This window comes from Desmodus rotundus, chromosome 12, assembly GCF_022682495.2.
Source record: "Desmodus rotundus isolate HL8 chromosome 12, HLdesRot8A.1, whole genome shotgun sequence".
NCBI lineage: Eukaryota > Metazoa > Chordata > Mammalia > Chiroptera > Phyllostomidae > Desmodus > Desmodus rotundus.
The window spans coordinates 48,100,041-48,116,596 of NC_071398.1; the positions used below are offsets into that span (position 1 = coordinate 48,100,041).

General features: G+C 37.4%; 1 protein-coding gene across 10 annotated transcripts in view; it reads right to left on the reverse strand.

Annotated features, from left to right (window-relative positions):
- The window catches only part of LOC112321251 (zinc finger protein 93), a 54,817-nt gene that overhangs the window by 28,201 nt on the left and 10,060 nt on the right, over window positions 1-16,556 (reverse strand). For 5 of the 10 annotated variants that reach the window (XR_011650647.1, XR_011650646.1, XM_071219922.1 and 2 more), the window contains exon 5: window positions 11,083-11,156. Coding sequence is in view for 8 of the 10 variants with exons in the window: in XM_071219922.1 (XP_071076023.1) it covers window positions 11,083-11,156 (74 nt within the window). In the remaining 2 variants the exon portion in view is untranslated. Of the gene's footprint in view, window positions 1-3,610; window positions 10,464-10,587; window positions 11,157-16,556 lie in introns of those variants that run through there. The other 5 variants (XM_045186443.2, XM_053914943.2, XM_053914946.2 and 2 more) reach the window with 5 other exon arrangements.

Here is a 16,556-nt window from a genome sequence, read left to right on the forward strand (position 1 = left end):
ACGGTATGCAGATGCCAGCCTACAAGTGCTTGAAGAATTACATAAGGTCTTAAGTCTCCCTAAGAGAGCAGTTGGTCTTATTGTGGCTGGAATTATTGCTCTTGTCACAGTCCTTGCATCAGCAGCTACAGCTGCTGCCGCACTTGGATGCAGAGCATCCAAAATGCTGAATTTGTTAATAGCCTAGCTCATAATACTTCGGTGCCTTAAATACTCAAGGTGCAATTGATGTCAAATTAGAAGCTAAGCTTGATGCCCTTGAAGCAATAGTAATAGGTCTAGGAGATCAGATACAAGACATTAAATTTAGGCAAAAGCTGCAGTGCTATGCATGATATCAAAATATTTGTGTTGCTCAAGCTCTATGTAACAGCAGCCAGTGGAATTGGGAAAAGGTAAAAGCACATTTACAAGGAGCGTGGCATCATAATAATATAAGTCTAGACTTAATCCAACTGAATAAAGAAATCACGAATATACAAGAAGCCAAAGACCCTATCGTAAATCCTGCTCAGATAGTTCAAGAGTTATTATCTGAGTTAAAAGGCTTTAATCCCTTTAATCTGCTAAAACTCACCACTTGGTATGGGGCGGGGGGGGGGGGGGGGGGGGAGGACTTGTGCTTGCAATTCTAATCATACTCTGTGCTTTCTTATTAGTCTGCTGACAACTCAGAACTCCAGCTAATTCACTTGGGAGTGCATCGCCTGCATTTAGAAAGAAAAAAGGGGGAGACGATGTTTGGGAGCCGTCCTGCTCAGGGACTGTAGCCTCATTAACAGACATGAGTCCCACGGCTAAGACTGAGTGAATAGGCCTTGGGGTTATGAGCCACTAAGGAGACAGAACATATCCTCCTGGCAGGAGTGCAGCCCCTGCCTCCCTCACTTCCCCCGCTTGGCCCAGGTGGATGACCGGTTAGCCAATGACAGTTAAGACTCCTCAGAGGGGCAACCGAAGACAGGCACAGTTGCGAAGGGACCATCAGGGAAGGACTTAGGGGACTATAGGGAAGGGGCAGAAAGGCCCTTACCTCTCGGCTTTGTCATAGCCTGAGTCCTCATTCCATCTGTAAAAAGTCCCCTAATCTCTTAGTTGCTCCCCCCACCTGACTCAGCCTGAAAACAATGTCAGAGGCAATTGTGGCTTTGTACTGGTCGAACAGCTCCTGGAACCCAATCTGGCCTGAGAAAGAATGTACATTTTGCCCTTTGAAGTCTGCTCTGCCTAGCACAACCCTAGGTTGCCGCTGTTAATTACAGCGGCACCAGTGCTTTTGGTTATGCCGCCACTAGAAAACAAAAAAGGGGGAGATGTGGAGGATGGTGAAGGCTGGCGTCACACAGCAGGGACCCACAGGGGTTAAGAAGGAGATATTAACCACACGCTTTAGCTGAATGCGGCTGTAACTTTTGCGAAAGAAATATTTATCATTTAGATAGCCTGGGAACGCAGCAAGTATGCCTGCAGTTTTTCCCTGAGTCTGCAAAACGTCCTTGAGCTTTATCCTCTTATAAAATAAACACGGAGACCATGTTCAGGGTCATTGTGTCTCCATCAGAGGACGATGTCCCACCTGGTCCCTGCTTTTCCTTAAAGTGTCTGTGTCTGTGTCTTTCTTAATCTCCCGTTGCCACCCCCCCCTCAGGGACCTCCTCCCCACACTGGTTGCGGCAGAAAGTAAGTTGTTTCGTATTACCTTTGAAAAGGTTTAAGTCAACAGCTGTTTTCGCCTAAGATTGCAAGCACTTCCTGCTGGTGAGGATGATGCAATTCTGTAGGAACTGGGACCTGAGAAGCTGGAGGTGGGAAGGGAATTGGATCTAGAAACATTACTGCAATTAGAATTAGTGGAAAGTTTTATTACACAACTACTGCAATTATGTGTGTAACCATTAAGTGTAGAATGTGAAACACACAGCTCTCCCTGGGTACAACAGACAATCACATAATGAAACTCAGCAGCGTTTCCTTTTCTATTCCCCATTCACCAGGGAGGCCAGGATTCAACAAGGCTCGTTCATTGTCTTAATAGAGACATGATCTGGGATATGAAAACGACCAAAAGATGTAATTATTCAGGACAACGAGCATTGCTTTTAAAAAGGAAATAAGGTTTTAAAACTTGATGTAAAGTACATTAAATGTTCCATACCATACTTAGAGTAGTTTTAAACACCTATGAGATTGCCTTACATCAGAACATTCTTCAATCAATCATACCCAAATATAATTTCAAATTAGTTGTATGTTCCTTGGGACGGTAACTACAGTTTACTTTTTATTTTAAAGTTGTAACCTTTTCTTCTTTTTTGGTGTCCTATTTCAAAATGTTCTGTAAGGTGTGAATAAGCCTATAAAACGTATAACCTCAAGATAACATTTGGATTTATTTTTGCCTCAAGAATCACTAATTTTGCAACATTTAATAGGGAGGTATATTGTCTGCAACATAAACCTAAGTAAACTAAATTATCAAATATCAACTAAGTTTGTCTCTCTTTCTACACTCAATAATTTTTGTTATATGTGCTAGTCAACATCTATGAAGTGTGTTTTCTTTGGAAGATTTGATCTATAGAGAAATGGTGAGACTGTGCAGTAAGCAGAGCTCAGGGGCAGCGAGCTTGGTCCTGGGAGTCGGGGTAGAGTCAGGGGAAGGATTGTTTCCTATGTTAACTCAAGAGCAATTTATCTTACCAAGGTTCAATTTTGCCCTGTATAATGCGTATGTTTTGACCAAATTTTTGAGGGGAAATAAGGATGCCCATTATATGGGTGGTATCTGAAATACCTTGTATCTGTGTTTTGTAATTATGTTACATAAAATTTCTTGTATTATAATGTTAAAAAATGCATGCTAAAATTCCCTTATAATACAAAAAACAAGGATCTAATGGAAATAAATAAAAAATTGAATTGAAAAAATTAAAATGGAAGATATTTTCTGAAAGTTGGGACAAAAAAATGGGTGGACATTATTCACAGAAGCACATTATACACAGAAAAATACAGTATATTATTTACTTAAAATAATAAAAGCTAACTAAAATATTAGGGTAAAAATACTTTTAAAGTTCAAAACTCGTATTGGTTCTGAGGAAAATAGATGCTCTTTATTGGGAATAACTTTCTAGACATTTCTGTAGTATGTACATTTATTATGTGGTTGATCCAACACCTGCCAATACCATCTTCAGAAGCTCCACAGCAAAGAGAATAGATATTAACTTGCATATTTCTCATTAAAAGTTATTGATCTAATTGATGCTATTGATAATTTGAAAACTAGTGCCCTTTGCTTTTATTGCTCACATAGGGCAATAAGCATCCTTACCGCATGTCTCTGCATGTGGCAGTGGCATGGAAGTCAGGAGGAGGCTCCTTTGAGGTGATCTACCTGGGAAGGGGTGTCCACTCAGGCCTGCATTAGAGATGGGGAGTAGGCTCTGCACTATCACCAAGGATGGTCAGTAGTTTGTTTAGGGGCATATCTAGATGTCCTTGCAGCTCTATAGAAACCAGGATTAAAGAAAGGTATATACACAGCGATGTACTGATGTGCACAAATGCCTAAGAATCTAGGGCAAAGAAGACTGATGCAAGAAATATTCTGTCTGACTTTATAAATGCATTTAAAGAAAAAAAACACCCAGAGCCTTTCTGACTCAAAAATATTAATAATTTTTAACACAATGGACAGTTCAAAGTTCAAATCTAAGTTAACAAGATTTTATTACACAATTTGGTTTAAAAAGTACATAAGTACTTAGGAAAAAAAAAAAAACAACCCTCATAGACAAAGCATAATGATTTTCTGAAGCAAAGAGGGGTGTGGAAAGGGACAGGAGGGTACAGGAAGGACAAATGTTGATGGAAGGACACTTAACTTTGGATGTTGAACATACAATACAATATGCAGATAGTGTAATATACAATCACACCCCCGAAACCTATATATAATTTTATTAACTGATGTGACAATAAATTCAATAAAAAATTTTTAAACAAAAAATGTACTATGAACCCAATATTTTTTAACAGAAAATATTTTTTATTCATGCACATCGATCTAATAAAGACCTGGTGGTTATTTAGCACTCTCCCTCAACGGGTGTTTTATATTTTTAAAGATTTTATTTATTTATGTATTTATCTATCTATCTATCTATCTACTTTTAGAGACAGAGGGGAAAGGAGGGGGAGAGGGAGAGAAACACCAATGTGTGAGAGAAACATCAAACTGTTGCTTATTGTGCAACCCCAACCAGGGACCTGGCCTGCAATCCAAGCATGTGCCCTGACTGGAAAATGAACCGGCGACCGTTGGGTTCACAGGCTGGTACTCAACCCACTGAGCAACACAAGCCAGGGCAGATTCAGTAGGTATTTTAAATAAAAATGGTTACAATTTAGCCAAGACATAGAAGCTATCAATATATGGAAGCTAAATGTAAGAAGTAAGCATACAGGGTTCTTAGATAAAGTCATAGAGTTAAATGTTCATGACCCTGGATTTGCCAGTAGATTTTCAGATATAATACCAATTCAAAAAACAGAGATGATGTAAGAGAAATCGGTCTTCATCAAAATTAGTGGTCTGTGCAATGAAGGGCACTATCACATAAGTAAAAAGTCTATCAAAAGGGGGAAAATAATGTAAGTTACAGACCTTATAAGGATTTACTATCCATAATATTTGAGTAATTCTGACGTTAACCAAAAACAAGAAATCCAAATTTAAAAGGCCCAACTCTCCTTTTATGCTCAATAGTATTTGCGGTCTATACTCTGATGCTCCTACATTGGGTGCATTAATGTTTACAAGGGTTATATCCTCTTCTGAAATTGATTTGTAATTATGAAATATCCTTTCTTTTTATATCCTCTCTTTTAAATTTTTTCTTTGACACAAGTATGGCTACCACAGCATTTTAAAATTTCCATTCAAATGAAATACCTTTTTTATACAATGGCATAGACTTTTCTTTATTGCAGTTCCAAATTTCTGAGAAAGTAATCAATCATCAATTAAGTGGTTCACATTTAAAAAACAAACAAACAAAAAGTATGTTTCCCTGAGCTATACCCATCAGACCTGCTCTGACCTGCCCAACGACCTGCCAAAACAAGTTTCTGGGTATTTAAAAACTGTCTACACGTTCACTCCATTAAAATTCTCCTCTACCACACAGGTCAGCTCACTATTAGCACAGTTATTTTCATACCTATTATATGTACACAGTCCACAATGAGATGTCTCACTGGAACAGAATTCTCTGCAAAGCAGGTCCTTCTGGGGCCCAAAGGTAGAGCTGAGTAACTTTTTACCTTTTGACTTTCACTTTGTATCTGCCACGTCCAGTTCCAGTACGGTCAACCATGTTGTTTGACAAGGTCCAGACATGGGGGATATGTCTTCAAAGAAGCGTATCCTGGCCTGGAGGACGTGGCATTACTTGGGATTTGCGTGTGATTTTGTTCTTTCTCTTTAATGGAATCTACATTTTTACTGCTTTAATCATCTGGAACCTCCTGGAAATGATCACCACTCTTAGAATTGACCAGCAGCTGACACAAACAGGATATAATCAGACCAATACGTCTCTAGTCAATAAGCCCCTGAATGTCTAAAAGTCGTTAGAGTAACAACCTCTCCTTTACCTTGAATAGGAATATATATCAATTAGGCAGCCATAGAAATAAGAAAAGCTGGTTAGCTATTAAGCATGTAGAAACAGTTATTATGAAGTTAAAGTTTATAGTACACAGAGAAACATTTTAGACAGAAAAGATTATGAAGTTAAAGTTTATAGTACACAGAAACATATACTTTTGCCCTATGAACAATTTCTGAAAATGTCTAATCGTCTGATTCATGACTCTCCTGGTGAAAATAATTTTTGTTCACTATAACTGAATCTATGGAAACTTACGTACTTTTCCTGGTTACCTTTGTATTAATTTTTCTGCTTAACTGATCATGCTATGCACCTACAAATGTTAATCTATGCCAAAAAAGAAAATATAAAAATCCACTTGTACTTGCAATAAACGAATCAGTGCTTCACCTGCCTCTGAGCTGTGTAGTTGCCTGATCTCCACGCGCCGACGCCTCATAGCACCTTCGGGACCCCCTGGACTCTGCTGCGGCTGCACCGCAGCATGTATCTTTTCATCTGAAGTGGGTGTCTTGTAGACAGCATATTCATGGCTCTTGTTCTGCTATCTATTCACTCCCCCATTTTTTAAAGATTTCTTTATTCATTTTTAGAGAGAGGAAAAGGAGAAAGAGAGGGAAACATCAATGGGTTGCCTCTCACATGCACCCCATCTGGTAACTGAATCCGCAACCCAGTCATGTGCCCTGACCAGGAATTGAACTGCAAACCTTTCGCTTTGCAAGACAATGCCCAACCAACTGAGAGCCACACTGGTCAGGGCTACCCTCCCTTTTTCATTTGATCATTTAATACATTTACATTTAAGTGATTGCTGATAGGTATATAGTTATGGCAATTTTTAAATTCAGCAATACAGTCACAGTAGGGGATTTTAACTTTCCGTTGACATCCATAGACAGATCTAACAGACAGAAAATCAACAACAACAAAAAAACAGTGGTCTTAAATGACACTTAAGAGGAGATGGATTTGGCACACTTAGAGAATTTTACCCCAAAGCAAGAGAATATGTATTCAGAACGCAATTAAGAAAGAATTAACTCTAAGCCTAAGGCAATATGTGTTTTTAAAATGACCAGAAAAAAACTTAAAAAATCAATGCAGGTAATATTTGCATTCATACACCTCTTCAATCTTCTTCACTGGTATACCTGAAAATGGAAGAACTCTCATCTAGCTGAGATTTTATTCCAATGGATGTTCTGGGCACTGGACTTTTATCTTGTTAACAAAAGTAAAGCCATAAAGCCACTGATCAGGTAGTGAGTCCAAGATACAAAACATCAGTAGATACATATAAATAATGCTGCATATATTGTGTCTGTAACTATGTCAGGAAGTAAAGTAGAACAGTGTTTAATATCTAGTTTCTATAATTCACGCTGATTTCCTGGGCAGGTCCATGCCTAGGTACTAATATTTAGCAGCTTCTACTGATCCAGCACAGGACACTGAAAAAGCCAATGGACTTTGGGGCTTCCACGTTAAACTTTCCCCACCTGAAATTCCTGGAAATGATGCTGATAGCTTGAAATATACCAGTGGGCCAATGGGTATATCCCTGGCTATGCAAAAAACAGAAAAGAAGTTTGCATCCAAAATAATAAAGAAAATGTTTCACCCCAAAGTCTGCCACGGTCTCTGGGATTTCTCCAGAAAGAATGACCAAGAGATGGCTACAATCATAAATATGATTGAGAATAAAACGTGTTAAGCTTGTCCTGTTTTTATTTCAGTAAAGAAGGTAACACTGAGAACTTCTCAAGGACTCTAATGAAAACTGGTACCAGAACAGTCATTATAATTTTCTTTCGTTTTAAAATCAATTTTATTTATTTATTTCTAGAGAGAGGGAGCAATGGAGGGAGAAAGAGAGGGAGAGAAACATCGATGAGTCAGAGAAACGTGGATCGGCTGCCTGTCACGTGCCTGGCTGCCACACAGGCACGTATTGTGACCAGGAATTGAATGGGAGACCTTTCAGTTTAGGGGACTACATCCAACCTACTGAGCCATTCCAGTCAAGGCAGATCATTCTAATTTCCAAACACAGAAATGCCATTAGTTATTTTCCAAAAACCCATATTCACATTCAAAATCATAGGGGTCACCATGAGTTGTAATCTTCATTTTTTCAAAAGATATAATAAAAATATTCAACAAATTCTGACGTGTCATTGTATTAGAAAATCTCCCAACTACTGATCAGAACCAAAAGTGTTTCCTTGGCTGATGTGGGAGGGGGAGAGCAGTGAGGTTCTGTCACCCTAGCACCTCAAACAAGAATGACTATGAGGTCTCTGTAGCTGAGTTCAAGAGTTCACAGATTTTTAAGGAGCCAACAATCAACCCCATGATTTCACACAAACACCAGGAATAAAGACATAGCAGCATCAATAGACAAGAGATTGGAATCATAGTAATGTTTCTTTCTCAAAATACTTCAAATACCGTCATTATGCAATAGTATATATTCTAAGTACACATGTCCAGACATCCATCCCCTTGACACTTTGAAGCACACTAGAAAGTAATGATCTTTGTAAATTCTGGATGATTTTCTAAGTAAGTATTCTGATTTATAGCAATACATGAAAACTGTTTTAAACATTCTACTGTGAATTCTCTGATATTTTGAAATTCTATTTAAATTACATACATTCCTAATACTTTCACAAATTTGTTACATTTTTAAGACTTCAATATAAATTCTCTAACCTTGAAGGAGGCTTGAACAATGGTTAAACTTTTGTTAAATTCTTCACATTTTTTGTTTCCCTCAAGCTTGAAGTCTCCAATGTTGAGTTAGCTTTGAACACAGGGTAAAAGCTTTGCCACACTCTCTACATTTGAACAGTTTTCCTCCAGAATGAATTCTCTCATGTTGGCTGAGACACTACTGATGATTCAAAGATTTGGCACTTACATTCATATGGTGACTCTCCAGTACGAATGACCTGATATAGGCGTAAGTTTTGAGGAGTGAATAAAGGCTTTGCCATATGGTCCACAATTATCGTCTTCTCTCGAGTGTGATTTAGTCTGATTATAAGGGCTGAGGACCACCTACAGGCTTAGCCATATTCCCTACATTTACATGGCTTTTCACCCATTATAAATTCTATTGAGAAAGATGTGAGGAATCCAAAGGACTTGCCACATCTTCTAATGAGGCTTCTGTCCAGTATGAATTCCCTGATGATGAGTAAGCGATGAGGACCAGCGAAAGGCTTTACCACATTCTGTGCATTTATAAGGCTTCTCTCCAGTATGAATTACCTGATGTTTTGTAAGGGATGAGGACCGGCAAAAGGCTTTACCACATTCTCTACATTTATAAGGCTTCTGTCCAGTATGAATATTTTGATGTTGACTAAACCTTGAGAAATGGCAGAAGGCTTTACCACACTGTCTACATTCATACGGCTTTTCTCCAGTATGAATTTTCTGATGTGTACTACGAGTTGAGGACTGGTGAAATGCTTTACCACATTCTCTACATTTATAAGGCTTCTGTCCAGTATGAATATTTTGATGTTGACTAAACCTTGAGAAATGGCAGAAGGCTTTACCACACTGTCTACATTCATACGGCTTTTCTCCAGTATGAATTTTCTGATGTGTACTACGAGTTGAGGACTGGTGAAATGCTTTACCACATTCTCTACATTTATAAGGCTTCTGTCCAGTATGAGTATTTTGATGTTGACTAAGCCTTGAGAAATGGCAGAAGGCTTTACCACACTGTCTACATTTATAAGACATCTCCGCAGTATGAATTTTTTGATGTTGTCTAAGGCCTGAGGACCAGCAAAAGGCTTTCCCACATTCTCTACATTTATGACGCTTCGCTCCAGTATGAATTGTCTCATGTTGAGTTAGGATTGATGACTGGAGAAATGTTTTCCCACATTCTCTACATTTATATGGCTTCTCTCCAGTATGGATTTTCTGATGTTTTCTAAAGGATGAAGACCAGGAAAAGACTTTACCACATTCTCTACATTTATAAGCCTTCTCTCCTGTATGAATTGTCTGATGTTTTCTATAGATTGTGGACCAGCGAAAGGCTTTACCACATTCTCTACATTCATAAGGCTTCTCTCCAGTGTGAATTTTCTGATGCTGAATAAGGTATGAAGATCGGCTAAAGGCTTTACCACATTCTCTACATTTATAGGGCTTTTCACCAGTATGAGTTCTCTGATGCTGACTAAGGGCTGACGACTCCCTAAAGGCTTTACCACATTCTCTACATTCATAAGGCTTCTCTCCAGTATGAATTCTCTGGTGAATAGTAAGGGTTAAGAACAACATAAAGGATTTGCCACATTCTCTACATATGTGAGGCTTGTGTCCAGTATGTATTTTCTGATCTAGAGTCAGACCTGAAGGCCAATTATATATTTTATCACATTCTTTCCACGTATGTTTTTCTTCAGTACAGATTTTCTTAACTCCATTGAGATTAACTATTTTACTGAAGACTTCCCCACATGGTAAATATTTGTAATCTTCTCCCCCAATAGAAATATGTTTCTGTTCAGTACTATTAGAAGGTTCCTTACGTAATTTGACACATTTACTTTGTTTGTTTGTCTTCTCCACAATAGGAATAACCTGATGTGTATTGTGATTTGACATTTGGTCAAAAACTTTTCCACCTTTATAAGGGTTCTCTGGAAGATGAGTATTCTGATATTTATTATTATTTGACTTGTGGTTAAAAGTTTTCCAATTTTCATTGCACTCATAACTTCTATCTTCATTACATGTACACTGGTAATCATTGAAAACAGAAAATTCTTTAGCGACACCTGTAATTTCAGTATACATGTATACTTATTCCCAAATACCGAATCTGAGATTCCTATTAAAATATGGAGGCTGAATCACAAACCACTCCCAAGTTCTTGAAAATTTTATATATTGGAATAAAAGAAAATATTCCTTCTCAATGAAACATAATAATTCCTTTAAAAAGGGATTGCCCAATTGATCACATTTAAATTTTACTTGTGCATCAGAATTCACTGAAGTTTACAAATTACTGACTGAAAGTTTAATCCCACTCTTCATTTTAGGCAATTCAAATGATCATTCACACCATAAATTATGAAAGTTCTAGATTTTCCAGACTGCCTTTAGAAGAAGAGATACACTTAGAAAACTGTTTTCTGGCTTCACTATTAAAAACACTTTGATGTGCAAATGTAACTCACTTAAAGTGGGAGATTCCCCAAATGTGTACTATTTTTCCCCTCTTTAGGTAACAAGGATTTTATTATAAATAATTATTCCAGGTAATATCTGTTCATTTTAACATCCTCTTCTCTTGTCACACACTTTCTTATGAGTCTTTCATCACACTGTCAAAGGTACACCTTCCATTTCTTACCAGTATTACTTTAGAGAATAAATCTTCTATTCCTGGCTTTTGCAACAAGGCCTGGTTGTCTTCAGATGTCAAAGCTGAAAGGTACAAAATAAAGGTTCACAATTAGGAGACTCAGGTCAATATATGTTGTCGTTAAGCAATTACTAAACATATTATTATTTTTTTTTAAATTTTGATTTATTTATTTAATTATTTTTAGAGAGAGGGAAGGCACGGAGAAAAAGGAGAGAAGTATCAATACGTGGCTGCCTCTTGCACACCCCCAACTGTGGACCTGGCCCAAAACCCACACATGTGTCCTGACTGGGAATCAAACCAGCTACTCTTTGGTTCACAGGCCAGCACTCAATGCACCAGCCAGGGCTATATTATTACATTTCTGAGTACTTCAAAAATGTCAAATGTTCAAAGCAAGACCAAGAATGGTACAATGAGGAAAGGTCAATCACAAGGAACAAACAGTTGCTTACATTTGGCAACCATAATGATCAAATCCCCTTTCACGTAATGGCAATATTATAAGGAAACTCCCAGTTCCCACTTCCTACTCTGGAGAGATGGAGGGTACAGTGTTTTCAAAGATCTTGCCATTTAATAACGTATTTGAAATACGTTTTTCTGTTTTGTGTGAAACAGCGTGCTAAAACCATGTCGATAAGCGGTGTGTGCACTATACCACATACTGAAGAGTTGAATAATTGATCAAACACCACAGAAACTGCACGTTAGACCGACAACAAGCATACAAAAAATACATGGAAAAGATTTAGAGATTTGGTTTACTTTTTCATTATAACACCAAAAACAAGTAAACAAAGTAAATATAGACAAATGGGATCACACCAAACATGAAAACTTGTGCACTTTTTTAAGGAAATACTCAGGGGGTCAAAATCACAACCTGTGGAATACAAGTAAATTTACACAAAGCTTGTATTTTATGTCTTTCATATTCAGAATATATAAAGAAGTTTTACAGAACAACATGATAAAACAACTAACAATTTTTAAAACAGTCAAAGATATATGGTTAATTAATACAAAAAAGATAGGAATACAGAATGGGGTGAGACAGATTCTTCAGTAAATGGTGAAGAATAACTGAACCAGTACAAAAAATAATATACCTCAACCACTTTCTTATGCCAGGGAGCAAAACAAACTCAAAATGAATTAAAAACTAAAACGTAAGACCTAAATCCATGAAACAAAGAAAGAATAGTCATAAACTCTGCCATTGCTCTTAGAAACTTTTTTATGATATATCTTGGTAGGCAGAGCAAACAAGAAAAAAAGTTAAAACAAGTGAGGCTACAAGAAAATAAGTTTTTGCATAGCAAAGAAAACAACAAAAAAACCCAATCTATTGAACACAGGATGATATCCACCAATGATGCTAGATGTGCAAAATATATAAGGAACTTACACAACTTAACACCGAAAAACAAACATTCTGATGAAAGAATGGGCAGAGGACCTCAACAGATATTTCTCTAAACAGGAAATAAAGATGGTTGATAGACTTATGAAAAGATGCTCCATCACTCATTAGCACAGAAAGGCAAATTGAGACCACAGTGAAACAGCAGCACATATGTATCAGGATGGCAATTATCAATAAGTTACCAGGCCTGGTCTCCAGTTGGGGGCGTATTAGGGGCCACCCATGGATGTATCTCTCACACATCCAGTTTCTCTTCCTCTTTGTCCTTCCCTTCCTCTGTCTCTAAAAATAAATACATGCGATTATTAAAACAAAATTAACAAGAATTGGCAATGATGTGGAAAAATGAGAACCCCTATGCACTGTCAGTGAGATTATAAACAAATTGGTGCAGCACCACAGAAAGCAAAATGGAGGTTCCTCAAAAATATACAAACAAGTACCATATAACACAGCAGTTGCATTTCTGGTGATTTATCTAAAGCATATGAGACGACAAATTCAAAATGGGATATACACCACTCTATCCACTGGAGCATTACATACGAAAAAAAGGACCATTGGCATAATGGTACTGAAACTCTAGAATACATAAACAGATTTAATTTTAGTTGACATATAATATCAAAAAAATTGTATCTCAATGTGTTTTCTTAAAGCCATGACTCATTATGTGCTTATTTAATTTTTTTTTAAACTACAAATATAATATCCATGTTATTATTGAATATAAAACAAACTTAATTTTATGCATTTTACACTTTCTCAAGGCAAATTCTTTACCAACTTTGTTTTTTAACCCAAAGTGTTATGATTTAAATTCTCATGTCTCACCATTAAGGAAAAATACAAACAACAAACAAAAAATGATCCTCATCATGAGAAAAAACAGAAGCCACAAGATATGAAAACGTATTTGTAAAAGACAGTATGTACATACTATTGTACAAGACATAGAAAGATGTTTTCAAACTCAACAGTGACAAAAAAAACAAACCTGACTAAAAAGGGACAAACAGCTTAACAGAAAGCACACTAAAAATAAATATATAGATTAAAAATTAGTATCTGCAAGGAAACTCTACACCTTGTATCACTGAGGAAATGCACATTAAAACAATGAAAGTTATACAAACAGCACATTCAAGCAACACTAAACCCCTATTAGGAAGGGAATCCAGAACACCGACAGCAGTAAATGCTGCTGTGGATGTGCAGCGACCCGAACTCTCTTTCAGTGCTGGTGAAAATGTAAAGTAGTACTGCCCCTCGGGAAGAGAGCTTGAGGGTTCTCACAAAACTAAAAATAAGGGAGTGGGCGGGGTGGAGAGGGGCAAAGGGGAAAAACTGGGCCAACAACAGTGAAATATACAATAAAATATTATTTTAAATCATTAACAGCCCTAGCTGGTATGACTCAGTGGATTGACTACGGGGCTATGAAACAAAAAGTTGCCAGGCCAAGCCCTGGCTGGTATAGCTCAATGGCCTGTGTGCAGGCCTACAAACCAAAGGGTCACTGGTTGGATTCCCAGTCAGGGCACATGCTTGGGGTGCAGGCCAGGTCCCCAGTAGGGGGCATGTGAGAGGCAACCACACATTGATGTTTCTCTCCCTCTCTTTCTCCTTCCCTCCTCCTCTTTCTAAAAATAAATAAAAGCTTTAAAAAATAAAAATAAACACCAATTATATGGACAAAAAAAAAAGTTGCCAGTTCAATTCTCAGTCAGGGCACATGCCAGGGTTGTGGACCAGGTCCCGGCTCGGGGCATGCAAGAGGCAACCCATCAATGTTTGTCTCTCAATTTGATGTTTCTCTACTCTTTTCCCCTCCCTTCTGCCCTCTCTAAAAATAAATAAATGTTGAAAAAAGTCCTAAACACATACTTCATACAGTGAAATATTATTCAGCCCTATAAAGAAATAAATATATCTAGCCATCAAAAGAAATGAAAGAAACCTAAATACACAAAATTAAGAGAAAAAAATGCAATCTGCCTGAGGAGGTGCTCAGCTGGTTAGAGCATCGTCCTGATACACCAAGGTTGTGTATCCATCCCTAAACAAGGCATGTACGAGATTGTACAAATGAATGCATTAATAAGTGGAACAACAACTCGATGTTTCTCTCTCCTTTTGTCTCTAAAAAAAAAAAAAATCAATAAATGAAATTAAAAATACAAAAGTCCGATTTGAAAAGTTGTAGATTATAAAAGAACAACTACATGACATTCTAGAAAAAAAAATAAGAGAAACAATAAAAAGATCAATGGCTCCAAGAGTTTAGGAGACATAGAGCAGAGAGAATATTTAGGGCTGAGAAACAAATATATATGACTTACAATGGTGGATATATGCATCATATATTTCCTAAACCCATAGAATGCACAACCCAGCAGTGAACCCCACAGGAAACTAAAACTTTAGTTAATGATGATTTGCAAATATAGGTTTTACATACCACAAATGTACCCTCTGTTGGGGGACATTGGTGAGGGAATAGGGTTTGCATGTAGAAGAAGGGAGAGTGTGGAAATTCTCATTTATCTCTGCATAATTTTGAAGTGAACCTAAAACTGCTCTTTAAAAAAGTCATTCAGCCCTGGCTGGTGTAACTCAGTGGATTGAGTGCAGGCTGCAAACCAAAGGGTCACTGGTTCAATTCCCAGTCAGGGTACATGCCTGGGTTGCAGGCCAGGTCCCCAGTGGGGGTCATGTGAGAGGCAACCACACACTGATGTTTCTCTCCCTCTCTTTCTCCTTCGCTTCCCCTCTCTCTAAAAATAAATCTTTAAAATGAATAATAAATAAAAATTAAAAAGTCATTCACAGACCTTCTCTGAGGTACCTGTACTTAGGTCTATGCATCTTTCCTATGGTGCTTTACGTCCATCCAAGAAACAAAAGTTTGCATCTGCCACTGAAACACACACACTATATCACTTTACAACAATAGAAATGACCAGATTCAAAGAAACAAACACCACCAAGTGTTTCCAAAAGTGTGAAAAAACTGGACACTATACACGGTTGAATAAAAGATAAATTGATACAAACATTATGAAAAACAAGAAAGGATTTGCCAAAAATTAAAATAGAATAGTTTTGTCATTCAGCTCTTCTACTCAGGGAAGTATCAAAAAGTATTCAAAGCCGGATTTGTAAGAGACAAGTGCACACCTGTGACTATTGTAGTATAACTCACAAAAGCCCGTATAGGGGGAAACAACCCCCATGTCTACGGATAAATAAATAGATCAAAAAATTTACTACATACATAAAGTAAAATACTGCTCTGCCAAGAAACAGGAAAAGATGTTACATCTGATACAATAAAGACAAACACTGAGGACTTCTTTAAGTGAAGCACACAAGTCACAAAAGACAGACACTATAGGATTCCACTTAGGTGAATGTCTTATGAAGTCTCATGAATGTCTTATGAAGTCATAGAAAAGAGAAAGGCAGTCACCTTGGCGTTGGTTTTCAGGCAAAGGAGGAAGTGGTTGTTTAATAGACACTGAGACTTGTCTGCAAGATGGAAATTTCAAATGATCACATGTACAACAAACAAAATATACTTAGTACAACTGAACTATAGAGCTACACATGGTTAAGATGGTAGATTTTTTTCCTCACATAGGATTTTTAAAACATTTTATGTATTTGTATATTTAGAGGGAGGGTAAGGGAGGGAGAAAGAGAGGGAGAGAAACATCGGTGTGTGAGAGAAACAATGATTGGCTGCCTTTCTCGTATGTGCTCTAACCAAGTGCAGAATCTGAAATCCAGGCATGTATGCGCCCTGACTAGGAATCGAACCAGCAATATTTCAGTTTGTAGGACAATGCCCAACCAACTGAGCCACACGGGTCAGGCCGGTTTTTATCAAAATATATAATAAAATATAATATCTAAAAGAGACAGTTATAAAACCTTATAAAAATTACATCAATTGAGAAAAGTTTTTTTCCCCCTCACATAAACAGAAGATAAATTCAGCTATGAAGAGATATAAAAGTAAGACTAT